Here is a 21,559-nt window from a genome sequence, read left to right as displayed (position 1 = left end):
ATCTGACGTATCTCTCGGAGACCAAGAGGCTCACACCCCGTCAGGCCATATGGACCTTATTCTTGTCTCATTTTAACTATGTGGTCTCCTATTTGCCTGACCCCAAGAATGTTAAAGCTGATGCCTTGTCTCGCCAGTTTTCTGATTTGTCCAGGGAGGACTCCGTGACGACACCGGTCATACCTTCAGATCAAATCCTAGCTGCCACCTGCACCAACTTAACCTCTCCTCCTGGGGAACAGATCTTGGCTGCCCAACCTGATGCTCCCACAGAGAGACCTGCTGGCAAATTTTTTGTACCTGAGGGGTTGCGCATCAGACTGTTGCGCACATACCACAATTCCAAGACTGCTGGTTATCCTGGTAAGACTCAGATGTCCTGGGCTATTTGCCGTCAGTTCTGGTGGCCATCTTTCCGCACTGATGTTGCTGCATATGTGACTGCTTTTTTTTCCTGCTGAGAAAAACTCTAACTATAGTTTTTGTTAGTCTGTTAGGGGAATTTCTCTTTCGGTCATCTTTTAATCTGACCTCCGCTGTATTTTAGGCTGCGATGTCATCTGAAAAATTGAGAACTCCCTTGCAATTGACTTGGGTACTGATTCCCTATGCTGGACAGTGTTTGATGTGACATTTGTGTCCAAACTGTTTCCTTCGCACGTTCTATGTTTTGTTTCTGAATCCCTTCATCTGGTGTTCCCCACTTTAAACAGGGAGGGTCATGCACGCAAGTGCGCCTCCTTTCTTTCTTTTAAAGAGGTATACATGTTAATAAGGCACTGTACCTCTGTTACCTGGCTGCAGAGTTCTCCTAAAGGAGATGTTTGATGAGTGTAAGAAGACTGGAGGCCTTCTTACAGGAGGATGGAGCCTCTTCCTAAACTCTGTCAAATAAACTATTCTTAGTGTTAGTAAGCTTAAGGCTGCATTCACACCTAAGCTACACTTACGTGCCTAAACGTGTTTGCACGTTAATTTTACTTTAGTTTTTAATTACCTTTATACAGTGCCTTGAAAAAGTATTCATCATCCCTTGAAATTTTCCCCATTTTGTCATGTTAAAATGTATTTTATTGTAATTTTATGTAATAGACCAACACAAAGTGGCACATAATTGTGGTGCAAAAGTGGAAGCAAAAATGATAATTGGTTTTTAACATTTTTTTACAAATAAATATCTGAAAAGTGTGGCGTTCATTTGTATTCATCCCCCCTAAGTCAATACTTTGTAGAACCCCCTTTCACTGCAATAACAGCTGCAAGTCTTTTTGGGTATGTCTCTACCAGCTTCGGGCATCTAGAGAGTGACTTTTTTGCCCATTCCTCTTCCTTGCAAAATAGCTCAAGCTCTGTAGGATTGGATGGAGAGCATCTCTGAACAGCAATTTTCAAGTCTTGCTACAGATTCTCAATTGGATTTAGGTCTGGACTTTGACTGGGCCATTCTAACACATGAATATGCTTTTATCTAAACCATTTCATTGTAGCTCTGGTTGTATGCCAAGGGTCGTTGTCCTGCTGGAAAATTAAACTCCGCCCCAGTCTCAAGACTTTTGCAGACTCTAACAGGTTTTCTTCTAAGATTGCCCTGTATTTGGCTCCATCCATCTTCCCATCAACTCTGACCAGCTTTCCTGTCCCTGTTGAGAAAAGAATCCCCACAACATGATGCTGGCACCACCATGTTTTATGGTGGGGGTTGTGTGTTCAGAGTTATGTGCAGTGTTAGTTTTCTGCCACACATAGCATTTTGCTTTCAGGCCAAAAAGTTCAAATTTCATCTCAGCTGACCAGAGCACCTTCTTCCACGTTTGCTGTGTCCCCCATATGGCTTTTTGTAAACTGAAAATGGGACTTATTATGGCTTTCTTTCAACAACAGCTTTCTTCTTGCCACTCTTCCATAAAGGCCAGATCTGTGGAGTACATGACTAATAGTTGCCCCGTGGGCAGATTCTCCCACCTGAGCTGTGGATCTCTGCAACTCTTCCAGAGTTACCATGGGCCTCTTGGCTGCTTCGCTGAATAATGCTCTCCTTGCCAAGCCTGCAGTTTAGGTGGATGACCATGTCTTGGTATGTTTGCAGTTGTGCCTTACTCTTTCCATTTTCTGATGATGGATTGAACAGTGCTCCGTGAGATGTTCAAAGCTTGGGATATTTTTTTATAACCTAACGCTGCTTTAAACCTCTCCATAACGCTATTTCTGGCCTGTCTGGGGTGTTCCTTGGCCTTTATGATGCTATTTGTTCACTAAGGTTCTCTAACAAGCCTCAGGGCTTCACAGAACAGCCATATTTATACTGAGATTAAATTTCATACAGATGGACTCTATTTACTAATTAGGTTACTTCTAAAGGCAAATGGTTCCACTAGATTTTAGTTTGGGGTATAAGAGTAAAGGGGGCTGAATACAAATGCACGCCACACTTTTCAGATATTTATTTGTAAAATATTTTGAAAACCATTTATCAATTTCCTTCTACTTCACAATTACGAGCCACTTTGTGTTGGTCTCACATAAAATCCCAATAAACTACATTTATGTTTTTGGTTGTAACATGACATAATGAAATCATTTCAAGGGGTATGAATACTTTTTCAAGGCACTTGTATATTCCGTAAGTGTTTAGCTCTTACTTTTATGGTTCTTTTCTTTAACTAAATAAAAATAATGAGAATAATTTTGTAAATATTACCTCTCATAAAAATATGCTCTAGGAGAACCGAAAAAACATGGACAAATCAGGGATAATCCAAGCAGCACATATTGAAGTAACAGGATACCGAAAGCAAATAAATAAAGATCCTTGTCACATTTTCCTTCATATTCTTTGTACACCTTAAAGACCCAAACACTTCCTACATTTGGAAAAATGTAAAGTAGTTAGTAAAATGAATCCAGCTTATATACTGTAAACATGAGTACACAAACACAGCCTGGATACCTAGTTTGAGAATCTTTGTTCCTGATGAAGCGATTGGTATACACACACCATGAAGCAAATGTTCTGATGCCTATTCTCTCCTTTTTCCCCTAAAATCTTAGCTAAGACACTGTTTCTAATGTTTTTGCTATCTGTGCTCGTCTTGTAATTGCAATTTCTATTTTATTTTTGATTCTGTCTGTAACCATTTCATGCAAAATAACATTGCAAAGTATTATTTTACACTTCAAGTGAACTGTAAATATGTTATTTGACTCTTTACTGTTCATGTTTGTTTCCTTAAGTTTATTGCATTATATTGGGATTTAGTTGACTTAGGCATTAACAGCTTGATGCCCACCCACAGTGCATTTACTGTGGACGGGTGGCCCAGCCACACAAGGCAATGTACTAGTAGGTCACCTAGCACATGTGCACTAGCACGCCCACTGGGATGTGCAGTGATGCGATCCCTTGACAGCGCTTGGTACCCCACCACTTTCAGCGGCTGAGGTATCATGGGATCATTATGATTGGTCATAGTGATCACATGATTACAATGTCAACAAAACAGCCATCTTTATCATGTGATTAGCTATCTGTATCATGTGATTAGCTGCAGCCAATCACAGCATGTCAAGCAAGTAAGCAAGCTATCATTAATGGAAAGTTAACTATTGCTTAAAACAGTGATCATCACTATTATAAGCAATATCAGTGTACAAAAAAAATCATTGATCACTCCTCAGAACTACCATGATGAAACTATGTAAAAAAAAAAAAAAAAAAAAAAAGAAAATAGCTAAAAAGAAAAAATATATATACTTTTTTTTTTTTTTTACATACTGTCACCAGTCAATATCCCTGATACCTGCCATGCCAGTCATTTGATGAGGCTGTACTGCACTGGTGAAAGTGTGTAAAAAAATAATTGTGAAAAAAACCTAAATTTTATTTTACTTCTTAATTTTCACAAAAAGTGTGACAAAAATTTACAACTTCAAAAAAAACTTTCCATGCCTCTTACTAACTACCTTGGACTGTCTGCTTTTCAAAAAGGGATCATTTGGGGAATATTTTTACTATCTTGGCATTTTAGGGCCTCAAGGAATGAGATAGGCCATCAATACATCAAATCAGTAGTAAACAGCACTTGCTCACTTGTACCTGTAGGTAAGCTTATTATAAAGCTTGCCTGTAGGTACAAGGAATATCTCTTAAACATGCACCATTTAGAAGATATGCACTACTTCTGCAGACGGTGACATCACCGGCGCATGCGCACTTCCCTCTGAAAGGTCAGCATGCTGTCCCTTTAGAGCACTGTGCTACTAGCGTGACTCCTGTGCGCATTTGAAGGAGTAATGTTATCGTGGCTCGGCTGTTCACGTGGCTGGAGCCCGCAAACCTGAAAGGGAAGACCAGGTGAAGATGGAAGCCCTGTCAGCAGTGACAGCATGCCGCTGGAGGGCTTTGTTTTAAGGTAAGTCTTTCATAAAATACTGGTCTGTGACACATACTAGCACTTTACGCCATTAACTTGGGAATTTTTTATTTTTTTTGGACACTTTACTACCGCTTTAATATCATCTGAAAATACTGACTGATAAACTACAACAGAAAACCCACATAAACTATATGAAGTGGGGTAAGAAACAAGAATGACAGAGGAGAGACCAAAGAGAGAAAAGAAGAGAACGGAAATGACTGAGGAAAGGTTTATAGCAGTGAATGGGGGGGGGGGGGGGGAGTGATCAAGGAAAAGTATACAGGCGTAAATGATAGGAATGCACCGAAATGAACGAAACCGAAAATGCAGGATGCCCTTGGCCGAAAACCGAAATCAAAAATTACTTTTTTTTCCCCAAATGATTTTAAAATAGATAGAACAGGGGCATACATCAGAAACAGGCAGCGACGTACACCTGCAGCTGCCACCTTGTTGCAGTATATGTACTGTGACGGGTTGGCAAGTGGTTAATTTAGTTACAAATGGTATTTGTATTATGCAGCATGAGGGGGTTAATGTATTGCCACTGCTGGTCACTGATGCATTAGTGACTGACCAGTGGCAGTTAATTAACCCCTTTGTGCTGCATTAGTGCAAGCAGTATCAGTGTTAATTAACACTGGTTGCACTGACACTGGTTGCACTAATGTAGCACAAAGGGGTTAATTAACTGCCACTGGTCGGTCACTAATGCATCAGTGATCAGCAGTGGCAATACATTAACCCCCTCATGCTGCATAATACAAATACCATTGGTACCTCGCCATAGCGTTCCCCCCCCCCCTGCCTCAGCACCCCTCCCCACCCCAATGATGCAATTTCCTTACTTGTCGGCACCTCCATGTCACAGGCAAACTCTCAGCATCTCCTGTGTCCTTCCTTTCAAAAGTCCCGCCTCTGGCTGGCGGCCCCCCTCCCTGTGATATCACTACTACTACAATGTGCATGAATGAACGAACACACCAGGCGGGCGGGTGGGCGAGCGGCTGATAATAGCTATAATTAAGTGAGCCCTTCACTTCCCTGTCAGCGGAGATACCCGCCTGATAGGAAAGTGAAGCGCTCACTTAGTTACAGCTATTAGCGGCCGCTCGCCCACCCGCCCGGTGTGTTATTTAATTCATGCACATCATAGTAGTAGTAACATCACAGGGAGGTGGGCCGCCGGCCAGAGGCGGGTCTTTTGAAACCTGCGCTGCGCCCGCGGCGGCCATCATTAATATCAACATCTTTAACCCATTTTCGGCCGAAATGGAATAATCCTAAATTTCGGTGCACCACTAGTAAATGAGTTTTGCTTTTTCAGTGTCACTATATAGTCAAATATGCCTTATGTACAACACTTACCTGTTATAAACCAGGCAAAGCTGAATGTTCCTATCAAACCTTCTAGAATCATGCTGCATGTCTCAAATACAGACCTGACAAACAACAAAGCAACAGCTGCTAAATGTGTGGCTCCTGTCACCAACAGAAAGATGGGTATGTAGGGCTGGATGGGGCATTTGTCTTTGTACATTGCACCTGGAAAAAAAAATAACTGGTTAAGATGACTTGTCTTTCAGTATCTCTGGTGATTCTCTGTTATATGATTTATTTATATATAATTTCTTAGAATACTCACCAAATATTTTACATAAATCAGAAGCCATATTTACTCTTCTATAGAGGCATTGTTCTAGATTTCATAGATATAGTTTAAACGCAAAACTATAACCCACAAATCAACCTCACTTCATTCTTGGTCTACCCTGTCTTCTTGAAAAGGCTTGCACTCTATCTACTATAATTAATTTGTTATTATTTACTTGGTAATGTGCACATCCCTGCTGCTAGAGCAAGTAATGCCTAAGGTTACTTGGTGGGAAAAAAATTGTAGTAGCTCCAAGTAAAGAACCTATATGATTTCCTGCCCTGCTTCGCTGCCTCCGCTGACAAACTTTTCTGAAGATCCAAGCTTTGCTGTACAATGTTCGGCATTTAACACTTCCACAAGTATTTGAGGCTGGCATTCTTCATTGCACCCTGTTGTTTCCTCCAGTGGTCCCTGCCTAACAGGACAGAGGGGCCGGTTAAAGAAACCACAGAGGGCAGCAGGGGACCAGGCCCATGGGTGCCAGCCATGAACAGGAGCCAAAAAGGAGTATCTTTCTTGCAACAGACACAGCATATCGGGAGCTGGGAGTGCAAAGAACTGGGACATTGCTCTATTTGAAAAGTGAGCTGGGGATGAACACGTTGCTATTTGCCAAGCCTGTTTTTGCAGCACACTGAGGAAGTTCTTCCCATTTTGCATGAGCATTAGGGAATGGGGGGGGGGGGGGGTCACATACATTTTTTTTTATGTTTATTATTTATTTTATTTCAACTTATTTTTTTACACTGTCTCTAATTTTTTTAATCAACTTTATTGCTATCACAAAGGATGAAGTGGAACATTGTCCACAGAAACCTGTCGGGCCTACTCTGATGCAATTCAGCAACATGTATTGACTACTTTACTATACATTTGTTTACGTACACGTGCAATTTTTATCCACGCATTCCAGCTCACATCTACAATGTTTGTTATTTAACAATTCTTTTTCCATTTCTGTTACATGCGATGTTCTTTTCATTGTAATAAATATGGTTTACATTTCAATTGGCCATTTTATGCGTCTCATTTAACCACTTTACAACCGGAGGATTTTGCTGTCTTCCGTCCAGACCACTTTTTGTGCTTCGGCACTGTGCGACTTTAACTGACAATTGTGCGGTCATGCAATGTGGTACCCAAACTAAATCTACGTCCTTTTTTTCCCACAAACAGAGCTTTCTTTTGGTGGTATTTGATCACCTCTGCGCTTTTTATTTTTTGCGATATTAATAAAAAAAGAGCCAAAATTTTGCAAAAAAAATGACATTTTCAACTTTGTCTTTTAAAAAATATCCAATATACTCAATTTATGTCATTTTTTTTGGCCAAAATATATTTAGCTACATGTCTTTGACAAAAAAAAATTCAATGAGCGTATTTTTATTGGTTTGCGCAAAAGTTATAGCGTCTACAAACTATGGTGTAAATACTGAAATTTTACGCAGCTTTAATTTCTGACTGCCTATCTCAATTCATGAAGTGCTAAAATGGCAGGGCAGTACAAGACCCCCCCAAATTACCACTTTTTGGAAAGTAGACATCCTAAGGAATGTTCTGAGAGGCATGTTGAGCTCATTGAATATTTAATTTTTTTGTCACAGGTGTTTGAAAAATGAATAAAAAAATTATTTTTTTTTTTTTAACACAAAGTTGTCACTAAAAGATACATTTCTCACACATGCCATGGGTATATGTGTAATTACACCCCAAAATATATTCTGCTGCTTCTCCTGAGTACAGGGATACCACATATGTGAGACTTTTTGGGAGCCTAGCTGTGTACGGGACCCCGAAAATCAATCTCCATCTTTAGGTTTTCTAATGGCGTAAATTTTTGATTTTACTCCTCACTACCCATCACAGTTTCGGAGGCCCTGAAATTTCAAGATAGCACAAAACCCCCCAAATGACCCCATTTTGCAAAGTAGACACCCCAAGCTATTTGCTGAGAGGCATGGTGAGTCCATGGAATATTTTATATTTTGCCACAGGTTTTGGGAAAATTACAATTTATTTATTTTTTTTTTTTAACACAAAGTTGTCACTAAAAGATAAAATTTCTCACACATGACATGGGTATATGTGGAATGACACCCCAAAATACATTCTGCCGCTTCTCCTCAGTATGGGGATACCCCATGTGTGAGACTTTTTGGGAGCCTAGCTGTGTACGGGACCCCGAAAATGAATCTCCATCTTTAGGTTTTCTAATGGCGTAAATTGTTGATTTCACTCCTGACTACCCATCACAGTTTCAGAGGCCCTGAAATTTCAACATAGCACAAAACCCCCCCCAAATGACCCCATTTTGCAAAGTAGACACCCCAAGCTATTTGCTGAGAGGCATGGTGAGTCCATGGAATATTTTATATTTTGCCACAAGTTCCGGGAAATATATTATTATTTTTTTTTTTTGTTTTTTTACACAAAGTTGTCACTAAATGATATATTGCTCACACATGCCATGGGTATATGTGAAATGACACCCCAAAATACATTCTGCTGCTTCTCCTGAGTACAGGGATACCACATGTGTGAGACTTTTTTGCAGTCTAGCCGAGTACAGGTCCTCGAAAGCCAACCCCCACTTTCAGGCTTTCCAAGGGCGTAAATTATTGATTTCACTCCTGACTACCTATCACAGTTTCGGAGGCCATGAAATGCCAAGACAGCACAACCCCCCCCCCCCCCCAATGACCCCTTTTCGGAAAGTAGACACCCTAAGCTATTTGCAGAGAGGCATGTTGGGTGTTTTGCAGATCTCACTTTTTGTCACAAAGTTTTGGAAATTGAAAAAAGAGGAAAGAAAATGCATTTTCCTGTTTTTTCTTCATTTTCCAAAAAAAATGAGAGATGCAAAATACTCACCATGCCTCTCAGCAAATAGATTAGAGTGTCTACTTTGCAAAATGGGGTCATTTTGGGGGGTTTTGTGCCATCTTGGCGTTTCATGGCCTTCAAAAGTGTGATAGGTAGTAAGGAGTGAGATCAACAATTTACGCCCTTAGAAAGCCTGAAGGTGGGGAGTGGTTTTCCGGGTCCTGTACGCCAAATTCGTTTAGGTACAGCGTCGCACGACTGCGCAATTTTCCGTTAAAGTCACGCAGTGCCGAATCGCAAAATACCCCCTGGTCGGAATGGGGGTAAAATCTTCCGGGGCTTAAGTGGTTAAATTCTCAACTTCCCCCTTTGTACACTTGAATTAGGGATGGAGGTGCTTGGTTTTATACCAGGTGCCTCATTTAAAGACCCGACAACCCCCTTGTATCGCTATGCAATTAGAGATGGAGACGCATGACCACGACCAATATTTTATTATTACCACAGGTGATTGTCCTATACTCTCTGCCATCACCGGTGTGATAGATCCCCTTAATATAGGTGGTATCTGATATATTCTACTGTTATATTTATATATGTTCAATTATACCTTTCCCTCCTCACTTCGGTGCAGGTGTGTGGGCGGGTGATCTCCCGCTGAGCATCGGCGCCACGCCTCGCGCCATGTGAGTGACGCCATTAAGATGGCACCGCGCCATTGGCTGCATTTTCCATCTCGTGTGTTTAAAGGCACCCCTTCGGAAGCGGCTTGCCACATGGTGCCTTCTTCCGTTTGGGACTGCCATTTCAACACACGCTAGTGTGGCGTTGGGGGTACAGTGCTGATCTGCTTTGGACACGGATGTGGCACTTTGTCTTTGAGTAGTGGATCTCTACTAATTTCCCATTTCACTTGGATTATTATTTTTTACACTGTAAGTTACTGTGCTTCTACCTATTTACATCCCCTTTACTCTGGATCTCCTGGGATCCCTTTCTCTAATCACTTTCTTTATCCAGCACTTTTCTTCATCTGGGCTTTATTCTTACTTGCTATGTCTCAGCACACTTTTATTTCTTACATTCTTTGCACGTCCCTGCTTTTTTGGACTCAGCTTTTATTCAGACTTCACGCCACTTGTATTTACTTCACTTTGCACTGGAAATTCGTGCATACACTTTTGTATTCCTCTACCAGACTACTTGGCATTTATCCAGTCCCCCACTTGATTATGATGTTCAATTTTCTATTTTTTCACTCTTTCATTTACATTTCTCCATATTTATTCTTATTCATCCCTGCTTTTTCCAGTCGTTGCCATTTTCATGCCCTACTTGTCCGCACTTTATGTGCCCCCTCAGCTCCTGGGATAGTTGAACTTCAAGCCACAACCAGCAACTCATACCAGTAGATCTGAGCTGCATTGTAAATTGACTAGGTTTGAGGTTTCCCTCTTCCTTCTCAATATTACATATTCTTGATATTTTTTGTACTATATATATATACATATATATATCTTTTGCAGATTATACATCATTATTTGCCCATGATGGAACATTGTCCACAGAAACGCGTCAAACCTACTCTGATGCAATTCAGCAACATGTATTGACTACTTTACTATACATTTGCTTACACACACGTGCAATTTTTATCCACGCATTCCAGCTCACATCTGCAATGTTTGTTATTTAACAATTATTTTTCCATTTCTGTTACATGCGATGATGTTTAACCACTTGCCGACCGCCGCACGACTATCTACGTCGGCGGTCAGCCCCTCACAGGCAAACTAACGTAGGGCTACGTTGCTTGCTTGTGAGGGTCTAGGGAGCGAGCGCACGCCCCCGGAGGCGCGCTCCCGCTCCCGCGTGGTCACGGGCCCCCCCGCGCGTATGACCAGCGGACCCGATGTCCGCCGGCCACTCGGCGATCGGCGGGGGAGAGGGAGAATGTCAGGCAGCTTGTGTAAACAAGCTGCCTGTCATTCTCCTCGCTGCAAAGACACTGATCACATGGATCTACTATGTAGATCCGTTGATCAGTGTCCTTACAGCTGAAGCCACAGCCAATCACAGTAGAAAGCACGCCCCTAGGGACACACACAGCCCCTCCCTCCCAAATAAAGTTAACCCCTTCACTACCAGTGTATTTTTACAGTAACAGTGCATATATATAGCACTGATTACTGTAGAAATGTCACTGGTAACCCCAAAAGTGTCAAAAATGTCAGTCAAGGGTCCGATCTGTCCGCCGCAATGTCGCAGTACCGCAAAAAAAAAAATCGCAGATCGCCGCCATTACGCGTTAAAAAAAAAAACAACAAAAATGACAAAAATCTTTCCCTTTGTTAGTAAACGCGATAACTTTTGCGCAAACCAATCAAAATACGCTTTTTGCGATTTTTTTTACCAAACATAGGTAGCATAAAACAAATTGGCCGATTTTTACATTTTTTTTGGGGGGAATTTCATATAAAAAAATGTGAAAAATATTGTTATTTTTGCAAAATTGACGCTCTTTTTTTGTTTATAGCGCGTGATCAAAAAATCGCACAGGTGACCAAATACCACCAAAAGAAAGCTCTGTTTGTGGGAAAAAAAGGACGCCAAATTCGTTTAGGTACAGCGTCGCACGACCGCGCAATTTTCCGTTAAAGTCACGCAGTGCCGAATCGCAAAATACCCCCTGGTCGGAATGGGGGTAAAATCTTCCGGGGCTTAAGTGGTTAAATTCTCAACTTCCCCCTTTGTACACTTGAATTAGGGATGGAGGTGCTTGGTTTTATATCAGGTGCCTCATTCAAAGTCCCAACAACCCCCTTGTAACATCATCATATTGGGGGACTTCAATTATCCCGACATTGACTGGGAAGAGGGGACTGTACACTCACTAAAGGCCCGTCTCTTCATGAATATCTTATAGGACAACTAAATGTCTCAGTTGGTAGATTCTACTACTAGAAAGAATGCAGTGCTAGATCTATTAATTACTAATGACACAGATCTAATCTCAGATGTAGGAGTCCGGGACAACTTGGGTTCTAGCGATCACTGGATGATCACATTTAACGTAAATCACAAGATAGCAAGGCAAGAGGAAAATATAAGAACCCTAAACTTTAAGGGCAAACTTTCCTAAACTGTGCTCTATAATAGAGAAAATAAACTGGGACCAAACCCTAGGAACACTGACCATGGAGGAAAAATGGGAATGCTTTAGGAACATATTAAACAAAAGCATCTCACAGTGCATTCCTATGGGAAATAAATTTACAAGAGTCAAGGCCAAACCAGGGTGGCTAAACCGTAATGTAAAAAAACTTATTAGGAAAAAAAATGGCCTTTAAGAGATATAAATCAGAGAGGACTTTATCAGCTTTCCACCAATACAAGGAATCGAATAAGAAATGTAAATACGAAATCAAAAAGGCAAAATCAACTTTCGAGAGACATATAGCAGAGGAAAGTGAAAGGAGCTCTAAGAAATTCTTTAAATATATCAATAGCAAAAACGAGGTCAGAGCATGTTGCACACATAATTAACGATGATGGGAGGATGGTTACAGAGGACACAGAGAAGGCAACTGTGCTAAATGCTTTCTTCTCCTACACAGGAAAAGGAGGGGTATACTGACCATGACTGTACTGTTAGCAGTACTTCACAGGACATGCTGCTATGGCTAACAGAGGGTGAAATCATGAAAAGGCTTGATAACATTAACACAAATAAATCACAAGGACCGGATGGCGTGCATCCAAGAGTACTCAAAGAACTCATTAAGGGTATATCTAAACCACTGTTCCTGACCTTTGCAGATAGTATTTTGACAGGAACTGTACCAGGTGACTGGAGGAAAGCTAATGAGATACCAATATTAGAAAAAGGGCAGAGGCATATCTCGGGCAATTATAGGCCGGTCAGCCTGAATTCAATAGTATGTAAATTATTGGAAGGGATGATAAGGGACTATATCCAAGAATTTGCTAAAGTCAACAGTATCATCAGCAGTAATCAGCACGGGTTTTCAAAAGATGTTCTTGTCAGACCAATCTGTTAACATTTTACGAGGAGGTGAGCTGTGAGCTAGATAGGGGGAGACCTGTGGATGTGGTGTATCTGGATTTTGTTAAAGAGGAAGTAATATCTTCCTTTTATTTATTTTTTCCCTGCAAAGTGAATGCATAATGTGCTAGTATGCAATGCATACTAGCATATTATGTGACACTTACCTGCAACAAAGCCTGCGTTGTCCCTGCTGCTGGCCGCATCCATCTTCACCCGTCTTCCTTTCCGGGTCTGCGGACTCCAGCTGTATTACTGGCCGAAGCCGCGTGACGTCAGTTACGGCACAGGGCTCTGAAGAAACGGCACGGGCGGCTGTTTCTTCAGAGCGCATGCACCGATGACGTCATCGGCTGCATGCAATGTAAATATCTCCTAAACGGTGCAAGTTTAGAAGATATTTACAGCACCTATAGGTAAGCCTTATTTTAGGCTTACCTACAGGTAAAAGTCATCAAAGTTGGTTTTCAACCACTTAAGGCATTTGATACAGTCCCCAAAAAAATGATTAATTTACAAAATAAGGTCTGCAGGCTTAGACCACAAGGTTTGCTCTTGGATAGAAAACTTCCCAAAGGGTGGTAATAAATAACGCATGCTCAGAATAGTCTGGAGTGATAATTGGGGTCCCTCAGGCTTAGCCCTGGGACCAATTTTGTTCAATTTATTCATAAATAGCATTAAGGCCGGGATCATTAGCTCAATCTCAGTTTTTGCAGATGACACAAAATGAAGCAGGGCAATAACTTCACATCGTGAGGCAGAAATTTTACAGAATGACCTGTACAAAATAACAGAGTGGGCAACTACGTGGCAAATGAGGTTTAATGTGGAGATGTGTAAGGTATTGCACGTGGGGACTAAAAATATAAACGCAAAATACACGTTAGGGGGGGAACCTCTGGGAGAATCAAGAATGGAGAAAGATCTGGGAGTCTTAGTAGAAGATAGACTAAGCAATAGCATGCAATGTCAAGCTGCAGCTGCCAAAGCCGGCAGAATATTAGCATGCATAACAAAAGGGGATATATTCCAGAGATAAAACTATAATCCTACCACTTTATAAAACTCTGGTCCGGCCACATCTGGAGTATTCTGTCCAGTTCTGGTCGCCAATCCTCAGAAAGGATGTGATGGAACTGGAAAGAGTCCAAAGAAGGGCAACTAAGCTAATTAGGGGATTGGAGGACCCAAATTATGAGGAGCGTTTACAAGCGCTCGATTTATTCCCCTAGAGAAGAGACGCCTAAGAGGGGGCATGATAACAATTTACAAATACCTCAACGGTGATCTCAGTATAGAAAAAACTATTCAAGGAGTGTAAGAGGACACGAAGCCATACAATGCGATTAGAGGAGAAGCGATTTAACCTCAGGCTACCAATAAATATGGTGTATAAATAATCTGTGTAAGGTGCTAGTGCTCAACTTCAAACACACATTCCTATATCATAATCCCAATCAATATATAAAAAATCATAAAAATACAATAAATACAAATTTTATCACGTGTAAATAAATATCAAAAAAGTCTTTCAATAAAAGACGTGCTTAAATAGTGACAGTCTTTGTGCAAAACATAAGTCCAAAGTGCTGCGTGCTCGTAAAAGAAGTGCCGGTGCTTTCTCTACACGAGTAGGTGCTCCCCTCCTGGACCCCTACTCACCAGAAGCCAAATAATACACCGCTTTCAGAATATCCTTAGATAGAACGAGCCTTAATGGACCATCAACTCAATCAGCTTTCCTGTAGGTCATATCATCCAGGTATTGCTCAAAAAAATGGAAAGAGATGCTGGCATCGTGAAGTATGTAATCACTTTATTCGATGCACACAATACAAGATACATTTACAATGTGGCAAAGGTTAAAACGCCTAAAAAATCATCCCACGGGTTGCCAATCCAAACGGCTATACTCACTCCCCGTGTCCCCGTATGTCGGAAGGTGGATGTAGTTTGGCGTCGTACGTACTCGGACGAACAGCTTGACGCGTTTCGCTCCGCACACAGAGCGTTATCAAAAGCAAGTCCGCTCCGGATACGTACTATATTTATAAGGTAACAAATTACATTATTGCTGACACCTTAGAGGAACCGGAAGTAGAATGCCGCCATTTTATGATTACTATGGTGATGAACTTCCTATACAATCCTCTCATTCAGATCTGCATACATATGTCCTCACAACTTAAGCTCTCATATACCGCTATAATATGCTCTAGTACAGTTTAATATATTCCTAAAACTCCTAAAATTGTGGGCTATAAGCTGGTATTATTCCGGTGGCGGAACCGGAAGTGGCTCCGCCATATTGGGACTCTCATCCTCCTCACATGCCGGAACCGGAAGTGATGTCGCCATGTCGGGGTTACCCGATGACGCACTTCCTGTCTCTCGTTCCGATCTAGTGTAATCATTATATGGCTTATAGAGTGGGCAGAACTATTACTGTATGCATAAAGCTAGGGGACCGCGCCACACTAACTGCTTTGACTTGTTGTTAACTCTCGGCGGCGGAACCGGAAGTCCCGTCGCCATATAGGAACACCCATTGTAATGAAAAACATCATAGCGGCCGCCCTGTTGGAACTCCCAATGCTAATGTACTTCCTGTACACTGCTCAATATTCCTTACTGTTCATATAAAGATTCCTTACTGCTCTTATAAACAATTACCAAATTACTTAAAACACGGAGGCATTCTAAATTACGGCACCCCTTTACATACAATACCCCTTAAAATATGAACAAAAAAAGAAAGAATAAAAATTAATTATTAACAATAATAATACCCTTTCAATACATCCACATATATTGAATCAATAAATGTATGACCACTTTGCCAATAACTTCATAACTTCAAAATAAATATTTATAAGCCTATATCGAGTTAACCCTGAGAACTATAAATACAATATATATATATATATACATATAAATTTATAATAAACCACAATTCCATATCTAATACATTAAAAAATTATTAAATTATTTTAAATACATAACTCACATCCCTCTATATATCCAATTTAATAAAGGCTAAAAACTATTCACTACACGAATAGTTTTTAGCCTTTATTAAATTGGATATATAGAGGGATGTGAGTTATGTATTTAAAATAATTTAATAATTTTTTAATGTATTAGATATGGAATTGTGGTTTATTATAAATTTATATGTATATATATATATATATATATATATATATTGTATTTATAGTTCTCAGGGTTAACTCGATATAGGCTTATAAATATTTATTTTGAAGTTATGAAGTTATTGGCAAAGTGGTCATACATTTATTGATTCAATATATGTGGATGTATTGAAAGGGTATTATTATTGTTATTAATTAATTTTTATTCTTTCTTTTTTTGTTCATATTTTAAGGGGTATTGTATGTAAAGGGGTGCCGTAATTTAGAATGCCTCCGTGTTTTAAGTAATTTGGTAATTGTTTATAAGAGCAGTAAGGAATCTTTATATGAACAGTAAGGAATATTGAGCAGTGTACAGGAAGTACATTAGCATTGGGAGTTCCAACAGGGCGGCCGCTATGATGTTTTTCATTACAATGGGTGTTCCTATATGGCGACGGGACTTCCGGTTCCGCCGCCGAGAGTTAACAACAAGTCAAAGCAGTTAGTGTGGCGCGGTCCCCTAGCTTTATGCATACAGTAATAGTTCTGCCCAATCTATAAGCCATATAATGATTACACTAGATCGGAACGAGAGACAGGAAGTGCGTCATCGGGTAACCCCGACATGGCGACATCACTTCCGGTTCGGGCATGTGAGGAGGATGAGAGTCCCAATATGGCGGAGCCACTTCCGGTTCCGCCACCGGAATAATACCAGCTTATAGCCCACAATTTTAGGAAATTTAGGAATATATTAAACTGTACTAGAGCATATTATAGCGGTATATGAGAGCTTAAGTTGTGAGGACATATGTATGCAGATCTGAATGAGAGGATTGTATAGGAAGTTCATCACCATAGTAATCATAAAATGGCGGCATTCTACTTCCGGTTCCTCTAAGGTGTCAGCAATAATGTAATTTGTTACCTTATAAATATAGTACGTATCCGGAGCGGACTTGCTTTTGATAACGCTCTGTGTGCGGAGCGAAACGCGTCAAGCTGTTCGTCCGAGTACGTACGACGCCAAACTACATCCACCTTCCGACATACGGGGACACGGGGAGTGAGTATAGCCGTTTGGATTGGCAACCCGTGGGATGATTTTTTAGGCGTTTTAACCTTTGCCACATTGTAAGTGTATCTTGTATTGTGTGCATCGAATAAAGTGATTACATACTTCACGATGCCAGCATCTCTTTCCATTTTTTTGAGCAATACCTGGATGATATGACCTACAGGAAAGCTGATTGAGTTGATGGTCCATTAAGGCTCGTTCTATCTAAGGATATTCTGAAAGCGGTGTATTATTTGGCTTCTGGTGAGTAGGGGTCCAGGAGGGGAGCACCTACTCGTGTAGAGAAAGCACCGGCACTTCTTTTACGAGCACGCAGCACTTTGGACTTATGTTTTGCACAAAGACTGTCACTATTTAAGCATGTCTTTTATTGAAAGACTTTTTTGATATTTATTTACACGTGATAAAATTTGTATTTATTGTATTTTTATGATTTTTTATATATTGATTGGGATTATGATATAGGAATGTGTGTTTGAAGTTGAGCACTAGCACCTTACACAGATTATTTATACACCATATTTATTGGGATTTATTTATGTATTTGCGTAGTTAGCAGCGCAGGTATACTTTTGCACTATACACTTTACAAAGGTACACCACCTTTTATACCAGCAGCAGCCCACTATACAGTGGTATCAGAAAAAATTGTAATCCTCAGCGCTAGCCTACAATCTTTAACCTCAGGCTACGCAAGGGTTTTTTTTACAGTAAGGGCAATGGGATTGCAGAACTCTCTTCCACGAATGGTAGTAATTGTGGGGAGTATGGCTACTTTTAAAAGACTCTTGGACATACATCTCCAAGATCAAAACATTCAGGGGTATGGGAAATGATTACATCCACACACGCCTACACAGGTTGAACTGGATGGACTATTGCCTATTCAACCTCAACTACTATGTAATTTGATTTAATTTCTTAATTTTCAAAAACATTGTGAAAAAAAAATTACAACTTAAAAAAACACCATGCCTCTTACTAAACACATTGGACTGTCTACTTTCCAAAAAGAGGGCAATTTAGGAGGTGTTTCTGCTGTCCTGGCATTTTAGTCTCAAGGAATGAGATACAGTAAGCAGTCAGTACATCAGGACTGATCAGTTTTCAAATATATACAGTATATATATATATATATATATATATATATATATATATATATATATATATATATATATATATATATATATATATATATATATATATATATATACCATAGTTTGTAGACTTGATTACTTTTACAATCTAAATAGTACACACTGACTAAATAGTATATACTGATTTGTGTTATTTTGTTATTTTACCAAAGAAATGTAGCAGAATATATAAATTTATGAAGAACGCCTATTTATTTTCAAAATGTAAAACATGTTTAAAAAAAAAAAAAAAAGGAATTCTGTTTATATAGCAAAAAGTAAAAAAAAAAAAAAACAGCGGTGATTAACTACCACCAAAAGAAAGCGTTATCTTTAATTTGGGTACAGTGTTGCATGCCTAAGTAATTGTCATTCAAAGTATGACAGTGCTGAAAGCTGAATGGCCTGGACTGGAAGGGGATAAAAGTGTCTGGACTTTGGTCATTTTGAAAGAAGAATCTCTGCTGATACTCACCTTCAGTGGATATATAACAAGCGTTCTGATTGAGCAATGGAGTAGCGGGTAGCACAAAAACGTTGAGTATCTGTGGGTCCTTGTAAACGTTTTTATCTAATGACAGAGAGCCCTACCATCAGCACCCATTTGGCCTTCTCATTCCCATTCTTACTGCAGCAGTTATTCTCCATATTAGGTGGAACGCTTTGTCTTGCACTACTACTATCTCTGAACTTACACACCGTAACAGTACACTGAACTAATATTACAAGGTAATCATGAAACAGTTACATAACATTCTAATAAATGCTTGAGCTGTAACAATCTTTATGTTTAAATATGAGGACTACTCTAAAACCAACAAATACAAAGATGATATAATTACTCCTTTTGTTGCTATGAACACAGGTTAAAAACATATACATGTAAGTACAGTTAATATCTCCTAAATGTGCACCCTTTAGGACAGGGATATGCAAACTGTGGCCCTCCAGCTGTTGCAAAACTACAAGTCCCATCATGCCTTTGCTTCTGGGTGTCATGCTTGTGGCTGTCAGATCATTGCTATGCCTCATGGGACTTGTAGTTCTGCAACAGCTGGAGGACCACAGTTTGTATATCCCTGGTTTAGGAGATATTCCAATGTTTAGAAGCCAATGACGTCACAGTCACATGCGCACTGCATTTTCAATGGACGGCACACTCATATATGCCGTTCATTGAAAGAGCCCTGACACAATTGTGACTCCTGTGCGCGGGAGTATTGTCATCAAACGGCCAGAGCCCGCGAGCCCGGAAGACAGGGTGAAGATGGGATTCCTGTCAGCGGTGACAAGTGCCACTAGAGGGATCTGTTTTATGGGCAAGTCTGTCATAATGTGCTAATATGTGGTGCTTACTATCAAAGTGTGGCATAAACCTGCAAGGAGATCAGTTTTTGTTTTGTTATGTTTTTTTGCACAGTATATTACCACTTTATTCATTATTATCATTGTTTTACAACAAATTAGTAATTAATGTAGTCCTGCAATTTGGCCACGTATGCACAAAAATACCCATAGCAGATGAAAGAAAACATTTCCTTACCCATGACAATCTCAGCTATGCCTAAACCAATCAGGATTATCCATGAAAATATTTGGAGACCTAGAAAATAAATAGAGTTAAATTTTCAGCCATATGTAGTAGTAGATATAGATAAACAGATGGATCAAACGCAAGAATAAAAGACCAAAGTCAACCCCCAGGCATTTTTTTTTCTGTGGCTAGATAGGATTAAAATCCAAGCTCTTATTGTTGCTGATCTCCTCACTTCCTTTTAAAATGAGACCTAGTCACACTCTGACACAGAAGGGTTGATTTACTAACTTTCACTTTGCAAAGGACTTTACACATTGAGAGGGAATTTGCCCCAGAGCTTAGTGAATGAGGGGAAGCTCTGCCGACTCCATTTTTATTTTATTTTCCTTGCAGATCATTGTATATTCTGTGCAATGAAAGGAAGCAATAGTGCCCTATTGTCTGTATCAGTGGAAGGAATAGTGGTGTTAATAGAAGGAATAGTGCCCTATTGTCTGTGTCAGTGGAAGGAATAGTGCCCTATTGTCTGTGTCAGTGGAAGGAATAGTGCCCTATTGTCTGTGTCAGTGGAAGGAAAAGTGCCCCATCATTGGTGTCAATAGAAGGAATAGTGCCCTATTGTCTGTGTCAGTGGAAGGAATAGTGCCCCATCATTGCTGTCAATGGAAGGAATAGTGCCCTATTGTCTGTGTCAGTGGAAGGAATAGTGCCCCATTATTGGTGTCAATGGAAGGAATAGTGCCCTATTGTCTGTGCCAGTGGAAGGAATAGTGCCCCATGATTGGTGTCAATGGAAGGAATAGTGCCCTATTGTCTGTGCCAGTAGAAGGAATAGTGCCCCATGATTGGTGTCAATGGAAGGAATAGTGCCCTATCATCTGTGTAAGTGGAAGGAATAGTGCCCCATCATTGGTGTCAATAGAAGGAGTAGTGCCCTATTGTCTGTGTCAGTGGAAGGAATAGTGCCCTATTGTCTGTGTCAGTGGAAGGAATAGTGCCCCATCATTGGTGTTAATAGAAGGAATAGTGCCCTATTGTCTGTGTCAGTGGAAGGAATAGTGTCCCATCATTGGTGTCAATAGAAGGAGTAGTGCCCTATTATCTGTGTCAGTGGAAGGAATAGTGCCCCATCATTTGTGTCAATAGAAGGAATAGTGCCCTATTGTCTGTGTCAGTGGAAGGAATAGTGCCCCATCATTGGTGTCAATAGAAGGAGTAGTGCCCTATTATCTGTGTCAGTGGAAGGAATAGTGCCCCATCATTTGTGTCAATAGAAGGAATAGTGCCCTATTGTCTGTGTCAGTGGAAGGAATAGTGCCCCATCATTAAACAGTGGATGTAGGTGGAAATATGCCCCACTGTTGGTGTGTGTGTAAAAATGATGCTTCTTTTCTTTTTGTGTCAGTAGGAGCAATAGTGTCTTGTATCAATGGGAGGAATGGGGAAGCAAAGACCAGATAAAGGCAAGAATAGGGCTGCAGTTTGGAGGTCACTGATAAATAAAGCACAATATATAACCATAATAATATATAAACATACCTATATTACAGGCTGAGGCCATATTTTATGTCTGTAAAGCAAGAGTCATCATGGTCAGCATCATCACTCATATATATTTTTATTTAGAAATTATGATAAATAAGGACATAAAAATAGGCAGTAAAATGTATGAATTACAGTGTACAGTAGAATGCAACTTATGTAAATTAT

At 40.1% G+C, this 21,559-nt stretch overlaps 1 protein-coding gene across 1 annotated transcript; it reads right to left on the bottom strand.

Moving 5' to 3' along the window:
* Positions 1-2,690: 2,690 nt before the first annotated feature.
* LOC309565006 (transmembrane protein 272-like) lies at positions 2,691-21,431 on the bottom strand. The gene is made up of 4 exons (XM_082269738.1): positions 21,389-21,431; positions 19,856-19,915; positions 5,784-5,960; positions 2,691-2,861 (listed from the first exon to the last, which is right to left on the bottom strand). Exons 1-4 carry the CDS (start codon positions 21,408-21,410, stop codon positions 2,695-2,697), a joined length of 426 nt encoding a protein of 141 aa, XP_082125864.1. The 5' UTR covers positions 21,411-21,431; the 3' UTR covers positions 2,691-2,694.
* Between the last annotated feature and the right edge of the window lie 128 nt (positions 21,432-21,559).

The sequence above is a fragment of the Pelophylax lessonae genome (assembly GCF_965119305.1).
Source record: "Pelophylax lessonae genome assembly, chromosome: 10".
Classification (NCBI taxonomy): Eukaryota; Metazoa; Chordata; class Amphibia; order Anura; family Ranidae; genus Pelophylax; species Pelophylax lessonae.
The sequence above is the reverse complement of the archived record's forward strand: the minus strand, read 5'-3'. Positions and strand labels throughout refer to the sequence as shown.

Excerpts from the sequence above, each read along its gene's own strand:
- LOC309565006 (XM_082269738.1), bottom strand. The coding sequence starts at position 21,410 with ATGGCCTCAGCCTGTAATATAG. Across the intron at positions 19,916-21,388 it reads GGCCTCAGCCTGTAATATAG|GTCTCCAAATATTTTCATGG; the intron begins GTATGTTTATAT and ends TTTATTTTCTAG. Across the intron at positions 2,862-5,783 it reads CTTTGCCTGGTTTATAACAG|GAAGTGTTTGGGTCTTTAAG; the intron begins GTAAGTGTTGTA and ends TTCCAAATGTAG.